Below are 23,493 nucleotides of genomic sequence, written 5' to 3'. Positions count from 1 at the left end.
AACAGGTTTGGTGGCTGCTGGTTGTTGTCGTCAGCACGGAAACGGGGAATCAAGTCTATTCACCTGGCCAGATGGGCAGCCTCCGGACGCCGCAGGTAGGTTCTGGGGACATGTGACAGCTCCTGGGCCAGCACATGCTGGGTGTAGTCATCCTGCCATGTGAAACCTGTGGGGAGGTGAGAAAACCATGTATGAGCTTAGAAGTTCAGCCAAAGCTCTCAGTGTCACGAGGAGCCCCTGTCCCCAGCATGGTCGGTAAGCCAGGCTCTGTGCCCCTGCACTTTGCTGATGAGGTCGTCTCCTTATAGAAGCTCCAGCTTCTGGAGACGAGTGTGGCACGGAGTGTGGTGGGGGCTCTGCTACGTGAAAAAAACCAGGCTTAGCATTTCGGTAGAAGAGAGATTTTGTTCTCTGTGAAAGATGCAAACCTGTCTAAATGGGATGGTTCTGGTCACGGCAAATAGTCTTCACCCCGCGTGCACAACTGCCCACTTGCCACTGCCCCCGGCGACAAGTTCTGGCCCCACCCCGCTGAAGAGCCCTGCATTTGGAATGAAATAAGGGGTATTCTTACTGTGAAAGCAATTATCACGGGGCTTAATGTACTGTATCTGGGAGCCAATTACATTATATTTATACTCAAATGTTATGACAAAGAGCCTTATTTATAACAAGGGCGCAGTGGTTACGCTGGCGAAATCCATGTGATTACACGTTAATTACACGCGCCGCGGATCACATGATAATTACGCTCAGAATTACCAAATAACGCCCCAGAATCATTATTATGCAATTTGTACATTTTAGATCTTAGGGTAACACTTTAGCACTGAGAACTACCCCGTGCAATTATCCATAATTATCTAATCACTAAATATCATGTAATTATAGAGATATATTTTTATGCCCTGTAAAAAAACACATTACAAATCGGGATGGCTCTGTGCTGTGTGCATGTATGTGTGTGTGCGTGTGTGTGTACATGTGTGTATGCACATGCATGTGTGTGCGTGTTGTGTGCGTGCGTGCAAGGAGGCTCAGATTTGCTGAGAACCAGACATCCTGGGAAGGATAAAAACATGGCTGAGGAGATACAAGCTCCTTCATGAACTCTCTTGAATACTTATTTCAAATGCAACTCTAACATTTTTCAGAAGGCTCAGCGGCATTACCCAATGTGGAAGCTGATAGGAAAATATACCCAGTCAGCCAGCCTCCCATGGCGATCTGTTCTGAGTGCTCAGTTTGAAACATAACATTTAGAGAATGGGCTGCCGCAGGGAGACCTGGCCCCACGGTCACCGTTACCCTTGGTTCAGGATTAAACATTCTTAATAGCATGCAAGTCTGTTCCATTTGCTAAAAGCAACTAAAATCCATCCCATATGCAATGTATGTTTTTGTGGCTATAATGGGTCCCTGCCTGGCACGAGGCTCAGCTGAAATGTTAGCACAATGCCCAACACCATGGACACTGAAAATAAGCACAGTGTTCACCACGCCATTCCCAAAGGAGGACTGGGGTACTGGCATCTATCTGGAAACAGAAAAAATCAAGAGCCAAGTGGAACTTCCCATGAAAAAATTTTAATTTAAATAATTTTATTATTATTTTTTAATCTAAGGAGCACAGAAGTCTGAGCTATGTCAATTCTGGAGCCTGTGAGGAGGGCTCTGTCCTTCCTGGACCACAGATGGACAATGGATAAAGGGTCCTGAATGGATGTGTGAGGGGGACCCTGAACCCCGGGCCAGACTTCTAAGTTTTCCTGGGAGCAGGCAGGAGCTGGGCCCTTGGTATGAAAACAAGAAATGCTAGGAAAGATGGGCAAAGTAAACCCAAGGCAAGTAGAGGAAGACAATACTGAATAGCAGAAGGCAATAACATCGAAATCAGAAGGAAAAAAAGTCATTAAAAACAAAAAAAGCTGGTCCTCTGAAAAGATTAGTAAAATTGACAGATCTCTAGCAAGACTGACAAAGAAAAAGAGAGACCAGTCACAAATGACCAATATCAGTAATGAAACAGAGAGATCGTTACCAACCCTGCCGGCCACGGAGAACAGGCAAACACATAACTACGGCCGCCGAGGAAAACGGACTGTTCCCTGGAAGCACAAACCACCACTACCACCCAGTACGGAACAGGCCATAACTACTAAGAAAGTTGAATTCATATTTAATATATTTTTATTGATGTTTTAGGGAGAGAGAAAAGGAAAGGGAAAGACAGATAGAGCACTGATGAGAGAGAAACATTGATGGGCCGCCTCCTGCACAACCTCTACTGGGGATTGAGCCCAAAACCCAGGCATGTGCCCTGACCAGGAATTAAACCAGTGACCTCTAGGTGCACAGGATGGCGCTCAACCACTGGCCCACAGTGGCTGGGCATGAATTCATATTTAAAAACATCCCCCAAGAAAGCTCTTTGGTGCATCTACTGCGGGGATAAAGACCATTCTCACCAATCAGACTGTCGACATCCCAGGAAATGTGGACATCCCTCTGGAGGGACGAACAGTTATTGGGAGGGGCCTGGAGGCACCTCGGGAGAAACTTCAGTCACATCAGTGCAGAACTCAGTGTCCTTGGAGAGAGAGAGAGGAGGCTCCGGGTTGACAAATGATGGGAAATAGAAAGGAACTGGCCAGGTTCCCACCATCCGCAGCCACGTATGGAACATGATCAAAGGGTCACACCGGGCTCCCTCGCAAGGTGAGGGCTGTGCACACTCCGGTCCCCATCAATGTCGTTACTCAGGACAATGGTTTGCTTGCTGAAATCAGAAATTTCTTGGGTGAAAAATAGGTCCACAGGGTTCGGATGAGGTCAGGCGTTGTTTGTTCAGTATCTCAAGCCCAGAAAGATGAGTTGATTTTAAAAGGAAACGACACTGAACTTGTATCAAATTCAGCTCTTTGGTTCAGGAAGCCACACGGTTATAAATAAGAGTATCGGAAAGTTTTGGAGTGATTCCTATGTTTCTGAAAAAGGAAAGTTCAGCAGGCTGATGAATGACAAATGCCAAATGACTCCTCAGACCTTTTTGTGACATTTTAAAGATGCAACAAAAGCCATGCATTGGGGGAAATCCCCCAGAAGAAATCTCCAGACCCATATGATTTCACTGGAGAATTCGACCAAACATTTAAGGGAGAATTAACGTGAACTCTACACACTCCCTTCTAGAAGACCGAAGAAGAAATAGTTCCTAATTTTAAGTAGCTAATATTCACCTGATACCAAAAGCAGATAAAGACAGGCAGTGCAAAAAAGAGAAAAGAAACCTACAGATCAATACCCCTCATGAACACATAAAAATCCTTAAGAAAATATTAGCACATAAAATCCAGCAATATGTGAAAATAATTACACATCCTGGAGTTTATCCCAGGGATGCGGGGCTGGTTCAATATTCTGAAATAAATCAGTGTCACACACCGTACTGAGACACCAACGAAGAAAAACTACGTGATCAGATCAATGCAGAAGTATTTGCAAGAATCCAACACCCATTCATGATGGAGGAATGGCGAGGAACGTTGAAGAGCGTCCCACACGCTCTAAGGCCAGAAGCTCCAGGTGAGAAACCAGCAGCTGTCTGCTGAAGATCTGGAGCAAGGTGAGAATCAACAGCTGAGAGCCGCAGCCAGCGTAGGAGGGGAGGCGGCGGCCCGGGAGGCGGTGGGAGCGAGGGAAGAGATTAACCAAAGAAGTTACATGCATATACGCATAACCCATGCACACAGTAACGGGGTGAAGGCCTGGGGAGGGGATGGAGCGAGGTGGGGGGGTCAGTTGGGGGGGAGAATGGGACACCTGTAATACTCTCAACAATAAAGATAAATTTAAAAAAATAAATAAAATAAAACGTTTGCATTACACACACACACAAAAAGAGTTCTCAGACTTGGCACCGAATGCCATCCACAAAAAATAAAAGTCGATAAACTGGGCCTTGTCAAAATTAAGGTTTGCTCTGCAGAAGTCCCTGTCAATAACAAGGCTGCAAAGACAAAGTGGGAAAAAACATTTCAAACCACAGAGCCAACCAGTGATCGTGTCTGAAACAAACTCTCAGAAGTAAACAAAAAAATCCAGTTTCACAATGAGCAAAAGACATGAGGAGACATCTGACCAAAGGGGACACACAGGTGGCAACGAGCTCGTGAAACGTCGGTCAGCACCCGTAGCACCCGTAGCCACCAGGACGCAAGTGGTGCCCACGGCAGACAGACATATCAGAGGGGCTGCGATGAGGGGGCGGCCCCCAACCGGAGGCCTCGTGCCACCCTGGGAAGGGCGGCTTCCCTGTGTGCAGTGGCCAGCCTAAACTTACTGAGCGCGACAGAACTACCCACTGGGTCTCAGAAAGATGACACAAAACAGCGCCGTGGGACTGCAGCAACAGCAGTGGTGTCTGCCTGCTGAGCCTTCACTGCAAGCCAGGCGCGCTACTCCTTGCGACCTGTGAGTAATGAAGACACAAGAGAGGGAAGAGCAGCTGGTAAAGCTGTAAGAAGAGTCACGACCGAGACGGCGAGGGTGGAGAGCAAAGACTACGGTGGGGTGGTTTGAGAGGTAATTCATTCGCAGGCTGATAAGCACTAATAACTGGTCATACTTGGGAGAAAAGGAGAAGAGCCATGTGGTGGAAAGTGTGGAATTACACACTCATACACGCATACAGGCACACGGGCACAGTGCATGCACGTACACACATGCACCCCCCAGGTGGAAACCAAGTTTAACCACCGTATGCTCTGTTTCAATTTTTCTTTGTTGAATAAAGCTTGTATTTCATCATTGACTAATAACACTGGTGGAATTTGCTCTGCCCAGGATGTCAACATGAATCTTATGTTCCATTTGTGTTCCACCATCTTAAAACTAAACAGTGCAGATAAAAATACTCAACCGGCCTGCCTTCTGCAGTGACAAATAGGCTCCCGTTTTATTTCACTGGTGGTCAGATTTAAGATGTGTAGAACAAGATGTCTGTAAACGACAGGTGTCCATCAGGAAGGTCTGAGCTTGTCCAAGACTCTCCGTGTGATGCTGAGCTGGTTTTCAGGTGACCACACCTGTTCCGCTCTTCACAGAGTGCGTGTTATGACTGAATGGGCGCCCTGGGCATTTCAGAACAAGTATACCAGCATGTGGGATGTATCAGTGTAAATATTTTTCTTTTCAAAGCAATCACCTTGGGAAGATGTCTGCTCAAAACATTTACATTCTTCCGTGGGGTCTTCCTTCACTAGAGTGCGTAGGGCATCTGCAAACGTTCCAAGGAAGGACTGTCGGCTCCTGGGGGCCGGTTTCTGGGAAAGCGTGTGAACTTGTTTGGTACCAGGTGCAATAAATAAGAGATTTACAGCCAAGTCAATAAGTAGATTATCACACAGTTTTCAAAGTGAGAATGAAGTGTGACTATGTAATGGCAAGATTGGCTTCTTGTGTGGTTTGTAAACTGTCTTTGAAAACATTTTTTAAAGAGGCAGAGAAACTTGCTATCCCGATGAGAGTGAGCGGCTGCTCTGTTGGAGACACACACTCGCGCACACCCCCCCCCCACACACACATACACATAAACTCACACAGATACATTCATATACATACACAATGAACACACACAGATACACATACACTCTCACATGCATATACATGCATACACGCATACTCTCACGCATACACACACACACACACACACACACACGGCACTGCCAGGATGCTCAGACCTGCGCTCCGATCACGGCTGTGATGAGCTGTGGCCGGGATTAACCCTCGGCTTCAGCTTCGTCTGACACCTGAGCTTTTCCTTGTCGGGAGCAGCTGCCACCGGTGGAGCTGGCGCCTGGCGCCTGGCCCCGCACTGTGCTGCACGCTGTCCACGCCTCCCTCCGCTGTCAGGACGAGCAGTCAGCTTCTTCCCATTTCACAGCCGCTGGGTCCCCACGGGACGTGACTGTCTGCCAGCTTCTGCTCCCCGCTCGGCCACCACACGTTCTCCGCGTGACTTTCATTTCCAGAGCTCGAGGACACATCGAGTGACGGCAGCGGCACTTCGTGCTCCTCCTGGTGACCTAGTGCCTGGGCGGTCGCACAGAGTAAGATCCAGTGACGGCTGCACTCCCCACCTCCGGGTGCCGCCGAGACAAGGTGCCAGGTGTTTCGCAGCGAGAGGTGAGCAAGCCCGGCTTCCCCACGCCCTCGGGAGGCTCTGCAAACGCCCGCCGGTCCCTGAGGAGGTGTGTGACAGGCACGTCCTGTTTCACAGTGGGGGCTTTATCCTGCAGTGCAGGAACCTGCAGCTCCAAACACCAAGGGACAATGGTCCATCACCACCGCCTAAACCTCATTCACATTGAGACAGAAAACCACCAGCTGAGCATCCAGGACCTCAGGCAGGCTCTCGGGTTCACGGGCCAAAGAGAGCCTGTGCCCCCCGCCCCCAGGCAAATCAGAGAACTTCCATCCAAGCAGAGCTCTTGAAGCAGAACTAAATCTCCATATAAAGACTAGGACTAGTCCCAGCTTAACAGTGAACTGGCTGAGTGAGTTTTTCAGACAGGTCTTACTCAGGTGGCTCTGAGTGGAACCCTGCACCACCAGATCCATGGTGGTAAGAAGTCTCATAAACCCACGAATCAGACAGACGGACACGAGGCTGCAGGGATGATAGACAGCATGGAGCACAAAACAGCTGGCACAGGGTTGCGCACAGTAGGTCCTCAGTGCAAGGTCCCTATTGTCATCACCTGGTAACATGATCGCCCTCTACTGGGCACCCACCTGACTCCTGCTATGAAAGAACTTTATTGGAAAGTAGTTTTTAATTCACACAATTTCCAGTTGTGGCCAAGCCCAAATCAGGGTGTGGCTGGCAGCGGCCAGATTCTCCGAGATCCCCCTGCAACAATAAATTCTGCATGACGGCCCTTTTCTTCCAGTAACGACACAGGTTGTATGACATCAATACTCATTAAAAAGGGATGTTCCCGGCTCGGCTGTGTTCGCAGATTGATTGATTGACTGACTGATTAGACTTATTGAAAGTACATGTTTCTCCAAAGCGTCTAGGTCCACATAGCAAACTATAAACACACCACAAAGATTAAACTAAAGCCAGCACTTGCAGGATGGGGGAAGGGCACTGTGGGAATGTCAGTGCAGGTGCATGGGGGTGTCTCCCAGTGACCTGGAAAAGGCTCTTCTAGGTGAGAGATGGAGAGAGGGCAGTGTTGACGGCATGCCTGCGTCCCCCAAAATCCACATGCTGAAGGCCTGGGTGCCGTGGGATGGGGTTAGAGGAGGGGGCTTTGAGAGGTAATTGGGGTTCACTGAAGCCATGAGGTTGGCCCCAGGATGGGCCCTGTGAAAGCTACCTCTCTTCGCCTATGAGCACCCAGGTCTGCAAGACAAGCAGCCCTGTCCTTGCCAGCCATGGACCTGTGGCACCGTGACCTTGGACTCTGGCCTCTAGGACTGTGTGGAGTGAAGGTCTGTCGATCCAGCCCAGACTCTGGGATTCTGTCCTGCAGCCCAAAGGACTGAGACAGAGATGCCTGGACCCTCATCTCTGACCATGGTGACGTCTTTCAGAGTCCGGTCTCTGCCTGGATGCAAGGCGGCGGCTAAGCTCACCTTAGCTCTGGCGTACATGCCGTCAGCGCCAGGAGGACCGACAGGTACGTGAACTCCAGAGCGGGATCTGGAAGTGTGGCCACGTCACAGTTCACTCTGGGTCCCGATTGTCCTATTCACCTGACTTCAAAGCAGCACAACCTACATAAAAAACTTGTTTTTTCCTTTTGACTTTTTAAAGGATTTACATGGAGAGTGATCGTGGCCGAAACGGTACAGCTTTATTCCTCAGTTGCCCTGCAGAGCTCTCAGGTGGGGTGGCCATGAGGGGTCATGAGAAGGGACAGGCCTAGCGCCAATGTTCCAAACCCATCTCCTCCCAGGACCACGCTGCAGGGCTGGCCTGAGCTGGGGACGTGTGACACAGGTTAAAGAGTGGTCGGAGCAACATTGTTGGGTGTCCACCCCAGACCTCATCCCTGAGGCTCCTGAACATCACTCCTGCCCCTCACTGCACAGGACACTGGCCAGCCAGCAACACGTGGAGAGATGCGTGCTCAGGAGACGGCAGAGGAGCTGAGCAGCCCCGGAAGCCAACACTGAGCTCGTCCTGGCTGAGGGGGAAGGAAGTTTAGGGCGTGTTGCCTGGGGGATGATGTCTGATGCGTAGCAGAGCCTCCCTTCTGGGGGATGGAGGAGGCTGTGGATGAGGGCAGGAAGGAGGAGCAGAGGGGGGAGCCCGTGGTCACGGGAAATGTCTCTAAGAAAAAGCAGAGGATGAGCCAAGGGCGTCGGTGGGAAGAGCTGCCCCACCGCTCAGGACACAAACTCGATCTGCACCTGCTCTCACCCCACCAGCAGCATCAGGCATCACACCCAACACCTCACACGAGTGAACAGGGACTGTCCAGGCGAGGAAACTGGACAGAGACAGTAGCACCTTGCTGAAAGGCACATAGCGAGTGACTGGAGAGCCGGGCTGAGAAGGCAGCTCCCGCCTCCGTGTTCTACCTACTCGCTGCCCAAGGCGCCAGCCTGCAGAGGTGGGCGGGGAAAGGGAGGGAGGGGCATTTTTACCACCACGCCGACTATAATTAGGGAAATAAAAACTTACCTAATAAGTTACATTATTTCAAAGGGTAGAGAAGTAGGGATCCCACTGAAAATAGGAGGGAGCCAGTGATGCCCTAATATGCTTTTCAGGTCAAGTCCTAAATCAAGGGCTCAACTCAGTGCCTGCGGAGCCGGCGGGTCCATGGAAAGCGTGAGCAGGACACTCTCTGCTTCCCGACGGACACGCTCGGTCTGCTCTTCTTCCAACACATGCCACACACCCCCCCCCCGCAACTTCAGTCTTGGAACCGAGGCCATGTTGCTAGAAACAAAAGCTGAAAACATGGCTCACTGTCCCCCTAGCTGTCCTCTGAGAAAGGAGCACACACGTGCCTCAGAGACGCAACCCAGCAGGGAGTGGAGGGGGCCGCACCAAACAGGGCACGCCTGCCCGTGGAGGAGCCCAGCCTCGGGCCAGGCTTCCCACTCTCTCCAGAGAACCCATACGGGGTTTCTGTTTGATTCTGTTTTAAGTGTTTGCAATGAAAACCCCGTGTAAGACCGAACTAAAGAAAACAAAAACCGCATGTGCACACGTTGACACACATGTGCACACCCACACTTGCACATGCAGACACGTGTCACATATATGCGCACATGTACACCCCCACACATTCGCATGCACCCATGCACACCACCTGCGAGTTGGGTTGGCCCGAGAGCCTTGTCTCCGACTTCTACACACACACTCTCAGCACCCACACTGAGGACAAGAGAGCCACAGGGAAGAGAATTTTATTTCTTATGATGAATCTCAAACTAAGGTCTTAAGATTTTCGCCCTCTTGTCTGTTTTTGGATGTGACACAAAACACATGTGCTTTCTGAGCCACCGTCCTGATGTTTTATGTCAAGTTGGTATCGACGGATGTTTAGCATGTTGTTCAGCGTCATTTTATGCCACTTCCAACCACTCGTAAATTTGCCTCCTCCACTGTGTTGTCAGGAAAGACAAGCTCAGTTACCTTGCTCTCTGGAAGGAAGTATTAGCAATTCAACTGGTCTTCAAGTGTCTGTGGGAAATTTTTCCAGAGGAAAAACAGGCAAAACCGTGGACAGTGACGTTCTGACGAGCCTAGCTGAGGACAGGTGAAAGCTCCGATGCGGAGAACAGGTGGCGAGGCTTGCGCAGCGAGGGGACCCCACGCGCACCGGCGGGAACAAGGCACTCCTCACTGCTCCGTGGGGGCCGTGGGCGGTTCTGCTGCCTCTCCTGGCTTCACACCTCTGGCCTTGGTCAGCCAGTGGCTCAGGGGGCTGGAGGGTCCACAGTGCCCTCTCTCCCGCGTGCAGAGGTTCGAGCTGGCTTCTGGCCGGGAGGGTCAGTTCTCTCCTCCCGGAGGCCAGTCTGGCCCCTGCTGCTCGGTGGCCTCAGGGTCCCAGAAGGCAAAGGAGATGGAGCCCCGAGCGGGTGCAGCATCACTCCTGCCCACCGGGTGAGCGAAGCAGGTCACAGCCAGTGCTGTCCCCAGAGAGGATGGGCTGTCTCTGCAGGAGACACAGCGGTGCCATGTCACCAAGGAGATCGGTGCCACATGATACCACAGGGAAGCCCACGGCTCTCTCCCTTCCCTTTCCAACCCACAGAAGGGCTTCCTGCTGCCCCACCTCAGTGGCCTGTGACCTCCAAAAGCATCACCCCTGCACGTGGCTGTCCACAGTGAAAGGACGAGTGATTTAGCCACATGCCCCCATCGCTCACACCCAGAATGGGAAAGCCCCATCCCAGGTGCCACCTGTTGGATTCATGGGAATAAATTTCCATTCATTGCTGCAGAAATGTAACGCTGCGCCGTCCTTCCGCTGTGCATTCCTGTGTCTCCACCCAAGGGACCCGCCCCCATGGCAGCTCAGTCAAGACTCTCCTGTACCCTGTTTCTGGCAGGATGAGAAGGCAAATGGCTGTATGCCTGACACACGAGACGCCTGTTTGTCAGTCCGTGGGCCTGGAGGTGCACATCAGCGCAGTCACCAGACCTTCTAAAACCCAGCAAAGCAAAGCAAATTACCAGTGCCGAGCACTCCCAAGCCAGGATGCTGTTGCGGGCTGCCGTCCCGTATCTGCGCCGGCTTGACAAAGAGTTTCATATCAGCGCCTGCAAGACTGCCTTCTCAGCACACAGCTCCAATTTTATTAAGTAATTCCATGGGGAAATAAGATTTTATACATAAAACTCTGCTTTATAAATAATTTGCAGGTAATGTATAGTAATGCGTACATCCATAAATCACGGTTAAGGAAGCCATGAATCCCAATGGATGAGACTTTTCTGAAGCCTAAAAAGAGTCTATTGGAATAAAGCCCAGCAGGGCCATAAAATGCCCCCGGCAACTCCCAAAGCAAAACAACCATGACACTGCATCCCACAGACGTTAAAACTGCTACACTTAGGTTAAAATCCTTGCAGATACAAAGTGTCTGTTTCTACCACTTTGCAGAACAGCAAGACCAGCTGGACTCAGCCCAGGCCCAGCTCAATCCGTTTGTTGACACTAAAGCTGCGCTGGCCGAGGCGGATTCTGTCTCCTGAACCCTGGAGAGGAGCAGCGCCATCTGCCCCACCAGGAGCAGCGCCTGAACTCCACGCTGTCCAGTTTGGGGGCCCCATTATCTCCTAGTAACTTCTACCAGGGGGTTTCTCTACGTGGCCCTCTCAGTCAGACCAGTGTACTGCTTACATCAAGATCTGCTCTGGGCACATCCCTCAGAATCCTAAGAGTTGTTTCTAGGCCCCAAACTTTGCCTCCCTCTGTCCCCCTCCATGTGGACAGTCCTCTCCTCCACCCTGCTCACTCAGCCGGGGGCTTCAGGGGCTCAGGTGGGTGCTGGCAGGAACCCCCATCCCGGCCCATTCTGCCTAACCCCCTGCCTCCAACTTCAGAAAGAAAACGATCAGCTGGATGGAAACCTACCCTCAAACAGGCTTTTCGTGATATTCAGAAACACTGGCACAAAGTTCACCTGGTTTCCATGGACGCCCACACTGCAGCCGGCGCGAACGGGGACCTGAGGGCCGCGCCTGCTCCAGCAGAGCCGCATTTCCACCTCTGGGTGTCCAGGAGCCACCCGCGGGCAGTGCAGCTGCTCCGGCCATGGTCAAAGCCGCTGCCCCTGAACCGAGCACCGTGTAACAGCCCAGGGCTCACGCAGGGGGCCTTCAGCTCCCGCCCAGCAGTCCCCGCTCCTCGGAGAGAAGGAGAGGAGGCCAGGCTCAGGGGCTGCTCAAACTAGGCGAGAGAGGGAGGCAGGGAACAGGGAAAAGCAGAAATTCCATCAGACCCAAGTCACCCGGGGAGGACGGCAGGGCCCAGAGCTAGCCTGTCCTGGGGACTCTGACAGCACCCATCACAGGGGGACATCTGGCAAAAGGCGACGTGAGCAGAGACTACGGGCAGTGCCGCGCTCAGGGAGGCAGGCTGTGCAGAGGGCCTCACAGACGGGGCCCAGGCGTGGACACAGCCCACGTCCCATCGGCGCAGGCGGGCGCTCTGCCACGTTTTGTTGTTGCTAATCCCCACCCGAGGATAGTTTTCCATTGATTTTTAGAGAGCAGAAGGGGGAGAGGGAGAGAGAGAGAAGCACTGATGTGAGAGAGACATCAATTGGTTGCCTCCCGTTCTAGGGCCGGGGATCGAATCTGCAACCCAGGTGCATGCCCTTGACTGGGAATCGAACCCGCGACCCTTCAGTGTGCAGGCTGACGCTCTAACCACTGAGCACACTGGTCAGGGCAAAGCTCTGTTACTTCTGAAGACTGAATTCGTCATTTAGTAACTCAAAGTATCGTTGTTGGACACCATCAAAAAGTGGACCAGATTTAAAAAATGCTATCTGTTGGCTAAACTGTTTGAAGGGCAGTGACATTATTAAAATGTCCAGGGCGCTGGCACAGGAGCGGGCAGGGACAGCTGCCCTCCAGACGGGGCCAAGCCCAGGCGCCCACTCCCCTCCGCGTTCCAGGTGCTGGTATTTCCCACTTTCTCTGCTGCTGAAGACACCTAACTTACTTTCAAGCCTCCTTTGTAATGATTTATACTTTATACACCTGCTGCAGCTTCCGCCTAACACTCAGGAAGCTCTTTAATTGAAGAGGCTCAGAGATGTTTACACCATGCTGTGTGTTTCAAAGACTCTAATCAGGAAGGAGCTGCAGTCAGGATGGTCCCTGGGCCCTGGCGTCACGCGGGGGGGAGCATTGTAAGGAGCCCCCGGGAGCGAACACCAGCCTCATAGGAGGACGACGGGAGCTGGGCTCTCTCCACCTGAGCCACTCATGTGTCTGCAGGCCCAGGCCTATTGTCCATACCACTGACCTCCTACAGTGCTTACTGTCCGTAGTTCGGCTACTGTGTTCTCATGTGGTAATTGCCTTGTTTCATATAATTTTCTTTAGTCAGTTCTTGTGAATTTGGCCGACTCTACCATTTGGTGAGTCCTGGCTGGGGTCCCCTTTACTGAGGACAAAGGGCATAAAGGAAACTGAGGCCCTGGCTGGGCACTCAGTTGGTTAGAGCGTCATCCTGATACGCCAAGGGTGCAGGTGCGGGTCAGGGCACGTACGAGAATCAGCCAAGGATGCATCAGTAAGTGGAACAACAAATCGATGTTTCTCTCTCTAAAAATCAATAAATCAAAATTTTTAAAAAGGAAACTGAGGCAAGTGGGAAATAGCATGTCCTGCAGGAGCCAGTGGGGAGAGCTGACACTGTGGAGGGGGGCAGGGTCTGGCTGAAACACCCCCATCCAGCAGAGTGGGTCCTCGTGAAAACACACCTGGGGAAGTCCCGCCACGGAGGAGTGACAGTGACCGGGTCCCTGGAGGTCACTTCTTGGGCCTCGGCCACCTTCATGCAGAGGCTGCTCACTTCACCTTCTGCAGACCCCTCGATGTCAAGAGTAAGAACGGCGTTTCCGAAAGCCTGGGTCCTACAGTAATTCTTTACTGGCTGGTTTCACAGGTGGCTTTTATCAGAAGTAGAGAAATAGCTTGAATCACAGAATTTTGGGCTCTAGAGATTGCTTATCAAAGACACTGAACAGGTTTGCTCAGAAAACACACAGCTGTGCATGCTCAGGTCAAGAAGCCCCTCGCCATCCCCACGGTTCCCTTGCGCTCTCTGGGAGCACGCGGTCCCACCTTCACGCCATTCCAGGGGTGCATGGGGCTCACACAGCAACACAGCAGCGGAACGAAATGCGAGTCTGGACTTGAGCCAGAGTACGAAATCCCTGCAGGACCAAGGTGTGCCAGGCGCGGCGAGGTCAGCGAGCCCTTTGTGATGGGGAGGCCTGTCTGTGGGATTCCCTTCCCTGAGCTACGGAGTGAGCCCCGAGTACCAGGTGAGGGCATTGTCGACACAGGTGAGCTGAAGGGGAGCAGGAGGGCTGGCCCAGAGGAAATCAGTTGTGGGGCTGACGAGGGACTTTACCTCGAGGACCACAGCAAACGCCCCACTGCGTGCCACCTGCCGATTCTACCCTATGAGCTATTGACTCTTAAAACTGCTCCAGAAAAGCCCTCCTATGGTAATCAGAGGAAGGAAAGTTTCTGTTTTGCACAAGAACTAACTTCAACGGATGCCCAGCCTGCTCCCTAGATGGCCCTGTCCTGCCCTCTGTCCTTTGCCCCATTGCCTGGGGCTGGCTGATTTGGGAAGATTGGGCTTTTCCTGAACTCTGAGAGTGTCAACGTGCAGTATCTTTCCTCACCACCCACCCCCTGCACTCGTGGAACAAACCAGACGGCACCTCGCTCAGCCCCTCATCACCGCAGCTCCCATGCCAGGCAGTTCCACCCAACAGCGTGACCAGTGCCTGTGGATTATTTTAGTGGCCACATGTATCTCTATTGACTTCCTCAGTTCTATCACACGGAGTCATCAGGGCTCTGACACGCTCCTTAATTCCTTAAATTATGTTTTACCATTTTAAGGAGCAGATTATATGCTGCTACAGAGTTAATAAATTTTGGCATTCACAAAAATCTTACTTTATGCCCATCGTGAACGCCAAGCCTCTGCTCCAAGGATCACAAAACAAACAGCATTATTAAGTTGTTTCTGTGTCAGCCTCCCTGGGGCTGAGACTCTCCCGCTTTGGTGACACTATAGTGACAATGCCAACACTGTAGCAGTTGACACCACAAAGCAGGGCGCCCCTTCCCCTGGCTCAGCTGCTTCCACCTAGAGGCTCTGCTCACCGGGCAGGAGGAGGGGAGGGGAGGGTTTTACAGCTTCAACCTGCAGCAGGGTTGGGAGGAAAGGACACCTACTAAGTCAGTTTCACTTGAGGCTTGGCCAGAACTGGCCTCCTGCAGCAGGGCTGGGGAGTGGGAGAGCCCTGCCCTCTCAAGGAGCCCAGAGAGGGGCACGCTGTGGCATTTGGTAAATACTACCGGGAGCATGAGGCTCTCCTGTCCTCTCAGCATTCGTGGAAAGCGTTCTAAATAGCTGTGAGCTCTTCCCACGGAGCTGTCACCGCCTCTCTTCTTGTTTTCTGTTTAGAGTACAGATTGACCCTGATCTTCAAACTCCACCTCTGCTTCTCTGGCTAAACGTGTGGGAAGGCGCTCCCTGCCCTTTGCCTCCCTTCCACCCCCACACCATTCTGCCTGCAGAGATGTCCGCAGGTACGCTTGCTGTTTTCGCTCAGAGAGACCAAATCTGCACAAGCTGAAAAGGTCAGCGGTGGCCCCTGGACTGCCGCTCAGAATTGCCCTTACAAACAATCGGAACTGAGCGCAACACCATGGGCTCTCCGTGGGTCACGGGGCCTCCCTGCTGGCGTAATTTACCAACACACTGCTCTCTAAAACCAGCCACGGCGCCTGAGCTCTGGGAATCACAGCTGCTGCCAGGAAGCAGCCCCAGAGCAGAGGGGGCCGGAGGCAGGGTGGCCCCGCTGGGGAGCCCTGGGGGTGGAGCAGGCGCTCAGGGCAGGACACAGCCCTCCCAGGGAGGGTCACTGCAGCAAACCCACAGGCCTGTGATGGGGCCTGGTCTCATTCTTCTGTTCCTATCTACTGAGCGAGCACCTGTTGTGCCTCAGACGCGGGGCCAGACCCCACGGCAGACACACAGTTTGCATCTGGTTTTGCTGATCTCTGAGATTCGGTGCCTGACTCTCTCCTCGCCGCGCCCTGCACGGTGCACACATCCAGACACTTCTTCCCACAGTCCTCCCTACCACTGCATTATATTCATTTTAAAATTACTGTGTGCTGGCAATCCCGTGATTTATCCATTTCATGTCAGGGTAGCACAGGGGGCATTACAAAACATGGGTTATATAGAAGGGCCCGGAGCCCTGGCCGGTGTGGCTCAGTGGTTAGAGCGTTGGCCTGAGCACCAAAGGGCCAAAGATTCGATTCCAGGTCAAGGGCATGCACCTGGGTTGCAGGCTCGATCCCCAGCCCCAACTGGGGTATGTGCAGGGGCAGGGGGCAAGCAATCAGTGTGTCTCTCCTCCCTCCCTCCCTTCCACTCTCTCTAAAAATCAATGAAAAAATATCCTCGGGTGAGGGTTAACAACAATAAATAAAAAGTAAGTCTGACAAGGCTGATACTGGCAGCGACATTCTGTGGCTGTGGACGTGGGCCTCGAGGCGTCAGCAGCGGGCCCAGACGGGCTTTTGGAGACGGAGCAGGAGGAGGCGATGAGCACAGGTGGGACCCTGTGGACATCTACTCACCCCTGTGCCTGGCTGATGGCCTCACATCAGCTGCCCAGGGATGGTGGGTCCAGGATCATCCTCCATCCTGAATGGGGCCGCTACCCCAGGGGTGGGGAGTCACCCTGCGCCAGCCCTGCCTTTCATCTCTATGTCTCTGGCTCCTGGAATCCAGCGTTTCCCACAGAAAATAAATATGGGAAGGTCGCAACCACACTGAGGTTCCCATCGTGAAAACCTTTTCAGGGCCGCGGGAAGAAGCCGCATCGTTAAAACGGCTAATTTGCGAGGGGAATGAAGCACATTCCCTGATAAACCCAAGCCCTTCCATTTCTGAAGAATTTAGTTGGAATATTTATTTGCTACTTGACAAAGGAGATGACAGATTTCGTCGGGGATGAGATGCCCTCCTCTGCAGACAAAGACAGTGGAGGCTGCTTTTCATATGCAAATCCACTGTGATTAGGTTAACTCTCCAGGCGGGCCCCCCACCCGCTCTCCCCCAGCATCTGCCCTCTGAGCCAGGCTTCAGGGAGCTAAGGAAATGGGGGAACCAGGCCTGTCCCCCACTCGGGCCAGGGTCCCGCGACCCAGTGCAGTGGTCTGGATGAGACACACCCCTGGAGCTCTTCACCCAGTGGAGCTCCTTTAAGTGACTGAAGAAACTGAACAAGGGGTGCCTCAGCGGGGAGCCTGTGAGGATGGGCGGGCGGGAAGACGGTCTTTTCAGCATCTCCAATGAAATGGCCCCTTTGTGCCAGCCTGGATCACTCTATTTTCGCTGCACTTCCAAGAGCCTGGTTATTTTGCTCCCCTGAGGGCCCTGCCTAGCACATTTTAGTGAACAAAGTGCTGGGAAAAGCACTCAACAATGCAACCGGGAGGCGCCCCTGAACAAAGGCGTCGCCCAGAAAACACACCGAATTAGGGTTTAATTGCTAGAAATTACTCTCAATTACTAAAAATTACGACAAATTACTTGTTGAATAGACACATTCTTTCACCACCGTTAATAATTTAAAATTGCTAATTGCGTGTAATTGTTGGTAATTTTTGTTCTTTGGTGAGCGGCAAGGTGCTGCATTACCCAGGATGCTTTGCCAGGCTGCACCCCACCTCCGGGCTCCCCTCTCTTCTCAGGGCCACCGCCTGGCCTCCTGGAGAGAGAAGAGCCCTTTGGGCCCAGGCGAGGCAGGGGAGGGGGCAGCTGCCTCATCCCCCCTCCCATGCCACAGACAGAGAGACCTTCCCCAAAGGGTCAGGGACAAGGGCACCAGTCACCTGCTGTTCTGAGAAAAAAGAGTCTCTGTTTTCAATCAAACCCAGATTCTCTAGAAAGCACCACCGTGATGGTCAGCATCCATCACCCTAAATCCCCAGAACTGGCCTCTGGTCCTATTACCTTCTGGCACGGACCTGGCAAAGCCTTTTGCTTCAGCCACAGGGGTCTCTCCTGAGGTTCTCATTGTCCCTCTCCACATGCAGCCCTCCCACCCCAGGGCTCTTTCCCGCCTGCATTACGTCCTCTGCTGCAGGGCACAGTTCCTTCCCTGGGTGCCTCCCGAGCCCGGTGAACCCTCCACACCTGCCCGACTGCTACCTGGTTGGTACCTCTTTCCTCATTAACCTGGCCCACAGTGAGGCTTCCACACCCTCCTCAGAGACACGCCCCGTGGATGGATTGTTTACCTGGGAGTCCGGCCTGGCCGCCAAGTCCTCTGTGACCCAAGACCTATGGAGAGGCAGCTGTGGTGGGCACAATGCCTGCTGAGCAGCTTGACCCTCAAGTCCCCACCAGCAAGAATCAAAGCAGCCTTGACCTGACCCCCCAATGGCAGATCCTTCCTCTGGGCCCAACCTCCCCCCCTCTTTCTCTCTCTCTCTCACGCACACACACACACACGTGTGCACAGGAACACACTCTCATGCCCAGACCTGACAGGAAAGTGCACCTCAGGCGCAGTGATGACCTCCCTTGAGTTTGCTTTAAGGATGGAGCTTGAGCAGGCGTCACTTTGGAAGAGTGCCCCCCAGACCCACCTGATGCCCCATCAAGTTCCTGGGACAGCACAGCTGAGAGAGAGCCTGGAGCTGTGAGGAGTCGGCATCCTTGGTCACTGCCAGCCCCACTTTTGGACCACGAGTGGACCTGCCTGGTCAGGAGGCTCAGCTGGCCCTGGCCTGTGCTCGGACACCGACCTCACTGGGCAGGCCATGTGGACAGAAGCACACCTTCAGAACACCTGTGGGCGCTTCTGTTGAGGGTGGTGGTCAGCTCTGAAGCTGACACTGGCTGTAGTGCTCACGCGGGGGGCTCAGCGATTATTACTGGTACCCTATGCCACTGCATGCCTTGTCTCTAACCTCCTATCTCCAAATTGAGCTGGAAAAGAGAAGACAACCATGTTGTCCTCCTTCCTTTGGCCCTTCGTGGGTCCTGGGCTCCTAGGGGCACCCATGTGTCCTCTCTGTGCTGACCCGCCCTCGGGGAAAGGGAAGCACAAGCAGCTTCCCCGTCATCTCATTCCAGCCCTGAGGGGGCATGTGGAAGCCCAAGCTCAGAGTGGTGGCACTCTCTCAAAACCAGCCAAAGGACAACTAACAACCAGTGCTGCTCGGAGGAGGAGGCCCCCTGTCAGAGGCCTGCAGGGTTGTGACAATCCACTGAGAAGGCAGGAGGCGTGTGGGGGGACCTGCAGAGGGAACTGCTGGAAGACGCCAGGGGATGCAGGGGGAGCTGCAGAGAACCTGTGTGCGGGGGGGGGGGGGGGGGGGGGCTGCAGAAGAGGGGCCGGGAGCTGCAGGGAGGCTGCAGGGGGAGCTGCAGGTTCTTCCCAGCTTCCACACCCCGCCTGGATAGTCAAGATAATCTCTGGCCCTTTAGTCTCCAGTCCTCACACACAAACCATCTTTATGTACTTAATTGGCCCTTTCTAGGGCCTGTGATTTGAAACCAGGTCTTTGAAGACCCTTCATTATGGTCTTGAGATAAAGGCAGCAAGAGCAGGGGTTTACGGAGAGAAAAGCACAGATAAAAAAGCAGCAGATGAAAGGGGTGATGGACGACAGGAGGGGGACAGCAGGGGAAGGACCCACACAGGCCCAGACACGGCCTTTGGGTTTTCCCCCACCCCAGATGCCCCGAGTGGGTCACTGGCTGAACGAGAGACATGTCGCATGCCTCTCTTTTGGAGGACCATGTGATCCATTCTAAGATTTTCCCTAATGTTGAGCCACGGAAGTGCTTTCTGCAGAGTTTAGTGCCAAGTTAAAATTAGAGAAAGGAAGGTTCACTGAGGGTGGAATGAAGAGACCAGAGGGAAGAGTAAGCAGGCCTGGGACCCAATGGCCGGGGTGGCCATTGAGCTGAGCGAGGGTGTTTGTCACACCCACAGGGCGCCCGCAGAAACTAGCACCAGTGTGAGGACGCAGCAGACGCGACTACCAACTTCTTGCGCACCCTCCATTCCTCAGGCGGGCCGCCCGATGCAGGGGTCGGGCGGGAGCCGGGCGAGGAAGGTGCCCATCTGCTCTCCCCGTTCCTTAGTCGGGGCCTCCCTGCCTCTCAGGGCCCGGACGCCCAGTCCACAGCCAGGCTGGAGAAGCAGAGGGAAAGAGCTGAGCGGTGAGGGCGCCGGAGCCACGTCCCAGTCAGCAGTCAGTGTGGTGCAGGAGGGCAGGCGGTGAGCAAGAGGGCTGGGGCGGAGCTCTGGCCTGTCGGGGGGTCAGCCACGTCCATGCACCCATCACGCACCCATGGCAGGTCTGTGCTCCACCCTCAGCCCCAGCATTGGATGACCAGCTTGTGCCCCATCTCTGTCCTGCTGTGGTAAGACATGGGCACTCTTGGCCTAGAGGAGGTCTGCTGCACCCAGAGCAGGGAGCAGCTCCAAAATGGGCATTTCCCCGGGAGCTGGGGGCATCGAACATGTGACAGGACAAGCTCCTCTTCTCTCTGGTCCGAGTGGTGGTGCCGTACCAGCTTCCGTTACGTGGCATCTGTAACTCTAAATGCTTCACCAGTGCTAATCCATTCGATCCCCACACTTTTCTGTGTGGACCCAGCTCTGTCACTGTGCTTTATTTACCATGTCTGACCGTCTTCACACTGGACAATTTGACAGACTCGAGGCAAAGAACGGCCCATGTGTGGGTCTGGGAGACAATGAGGGCGTCATTCACTGCATGCGTTTACTTTGTTTTGTTTTTTCACTCTAAGGTCTAGGGGTGCCTCCCGTTTGTTTTGGTGAATAAACTAGACTTTGGTTGGCTTACAATGTTGTACAAAAGTTGTTTCTCTATCTGCTTGTTGTCCTGAAATTTGAGATTCACTGAGTCAAGTAAAACAGAATTTGTGACGAGAATGTGACCCAGGAAGAGCAGAGACAGACACTGGACAGAGTGGGGACCTCTGGGCCTGGCTGATGGCTCTGGGCTGTAATAATTCTTTCAGGGATGAATACAGTGTTAAAGAAATTATCTGCCTGCACCGGATGTCCCTGCACTTTGCAATTCAATCCCTGACTTCAAATAAAAGGGGCATCTTCACACAGCTTTGCCATTTACTCAGAGTTCCAGTCGACATCCCGGAACACAACGAAACCACAAGACAATTTAGGGCAGGAGGAGGGCGATGAAGGAGAGAAGAGGAGAGTCAACGCCATTTCCAAAGTGAGGTGCCCAGGAATCAATCTGTAATTATCTGTCCAAGCGAGTCTGAAGGCTTTTATTTAATAATGCAAGTACCACATATGCCCATAACGTGACTTATTCCAGAGAATAAAAGCCTGATTCTCTCTATGACCTATGTAGCTTTTAGTGAGGTTTCAGACTAAATTACATCCCATACAGCCCATAAATGGGTCCCCTCTCCCCACCTCCTGCTTCTCTCAGAAAGGCAGGGTTTTCATGCCATCTGGGAAGCTTTCCGGTTCCTCTAGGTCTCAATTTCCTCCTCTGTTGACACATCTGACTCTGTCGTGTCTGACATGAAGCCTCCAAGCTGCCCAGAGTGGACGCTTGGCCTCCTTCCCACGTGCCGTTTCATTAACACTGAGCAGTCAGCTTAAGTTCTAACAGGAATAAAGTCTGTCTGACCCCTTCCTTCAAATTAAAATTAAAATCCGTAGTTTCCCTCAGGAAAAAAAAAAAGGCAAGCTCTGTAAAAAAAAAAAAAAAAAAAAGTATTTATTGATTTAGGAGAGGGAGAGGGAGAGAGAGACAGAAACATCAATGATGAGAGAGTCACTGATCAGCTGCCTCCTGCAAGCCCCCTATTGGTGATTGAGCCCACAACCCGGGCATGTGCCCCGACCGGGAACAGAACCCTGATCTCCTGGTTCATGGGTCGATGCTCAACCTCTGAGCCACACCGGCTGGGCAAAATGCAAGCTTTTAAAGCAAAGTCAGGAAATCTAGTTTAATTGGAAGGGTAGGATGTAGTTCACAAGTATTTCTGGAGCCTACACAAGTACCTAAGCATCTTCAGAAGGACAGAAACATGACCCTCAAACACATGTAAATAAGGAAGACTTTGATTAGCCCCAAAGGTGGCAAAACTGTGTGAGAGGCTGGCTCTGGTGGCAGCTGATTGCCTCACAGGGTTCGTCTGGTGCTTCCTGAAAACACAGAATAGACACAGGATCCCACTGCACATTCCTTGTCAGGCCGAGACTGGGGTGCCCTAAGAGAAACTGGGATGGTCTAGGTGCGTATGGGAGGCAACCAATCGATGTTTCTTTCTCTCTCCTTTTCTCTCTAAATCAAAAAAATCAATAAAAGCATATCCTCAAGTGAGTATTTAAACAACCACCACCTTGTGCTCAGTCCAGCTTCTACCAGGAGAGCAGACGGGCTCCCACCCCCCTGTCCTTGATGACCCACCTCATGTCCATGCTCTCCCCCCGCCCGCCTGCCTTGTAGACTTCAGGCCCCAGCGCACTGACCACAGCCTGGCAGAGACGCTCAGCGGCTCCCATTCCTGCAATGGCCAAGTCCTCTATGTAATCATGTAACTAATCACAGACATGGTTCCCTTGTGGGTCCGCTCCTGCTGAACCCCTCCTCAGAACTTCCTGGGGCCTTATCAAGCCAATACGCACTGTGGGAGGGAGGCACAGAGTAAGCTCCGTTTCCCACTCACTGGACCACAGACATTTTCTTTATGGAGCAACTCACAGTCTGTGGGAGCCCCGTGACCCAGAGTGAACGTGGAGGCCCGGCTGTGGCTCCTGGTCCCTCACCTCCAGGTCTGGCCCTCAAGCTGGCCCTTTTATGTCCTGACCACGACACATGGCTTCCCCTGCAAGCACTTCACTCATTGCTCACCTGTGATCGCAGTCAGCCTCTCGTCCAGGCCCTGGGGGCAGGAGGAGGCCAGGCCTTACCTCAGTAACAGGCAGACCACACACACGCTTCAATTTAAAAATTATATACATAATGCAAGTTATAAATAATAGTTATATATAATAATGTTTAAATTATTAAAATTGTAAAAATTATCTGAGCACCCCATGAAGCAAACACGTAACAGGATGCTCCTGTGAAAAGTTGTACGACAACAATTTACAAAACAGCAGTGGGGAGAGATGACTGATTTTCTCAAGGCTGATGGGGGTGGGGCTGGGGCTGGTCACCCAGGTGAGCCTCCCGCCTGCCTTCTTGCCCCCGTGAGCTCTGGGTGCCGCACCCCTTTGGAAGCACTGACGGAGGGGCGGTGGTTCCTGTGCACACAGCAGCCACCCGACCACCTTTCCCCCTCGAGGGAGCTCCTGTCCCGGAAATTCCATGACCAGGGCCACCTGCTCCCTGGCGCTTCTCTCTACAGTCACACTGGCTCATCTAGTCTGTTTCTACATCTCTCTACCGAAGATGCCCTCCGATTTCTGAGAAGCAGAGCTTGGGCTGAGCGCCCAGTGGAATGACAGCCACCAGAACGCCCTCTCGGCTCCAGCGGCACCTGCCTACCTGCTCGGGACAGCTGCTGCAAGGTGGCCCTCAGGCGCTGCTGGACCCCAGGCGACACCTCATAGCGGTAGATGTCTGTTGTGGGAACCTTCTGGCACCTTCCAAACACTCCGTCTGTAAGAAAAGGCAGGCAGAGAAAGTGATGTCTCATTTCAGAG

At 52.8% G+C, this 23,493-nt stretch overlaps 1 protein-coding gene across 1 annotated transcript in view; it reads right to left on the bottom strand.

Moving 5' to 3' along the window:
* The window catches only part of PTPRN2 (protein tyrosine phosphatase receptor type N2), a 331,806-nt gene that overhangs the window by 210,837 nt on the left and 97,476 nt on the right, over positions 1-23,493 (bottom strand). Inside the window, exons 3-4 of the mRNA XM_081146812.1 lie at positions 23,336-23,449; positions 64-166 (exon numbers count right to left, since the gene is read on the bottom strand). Coding sequence (XP_081002938.1) covers positions 64-166; positions 23,336-23,449 — 217 coding nt within the window. The remainder of the gene's footprint in view (positions 1-63; positions 167-23,335; positions 23,450-23,493) is intronic.

The sequence above is a fragment of the Miniopterus schreibersii genome, assembly GCF_964146895.1.
Source record: "Miniopterus schreibersii genome assembly, chromosome: 9".
Taxonomy (NCBI): domain Eukaryota; kingdom Metazoa; phylum Chordata; class Mammalia; order Chiroptera; family Miniopteridae; genus Miniopterus; species Miniopterus schreibersii.
Note: the sequence above shows the minus strand (reverse complement) of the source record. Positions and strands in the feature narration are given on the sequence as shown.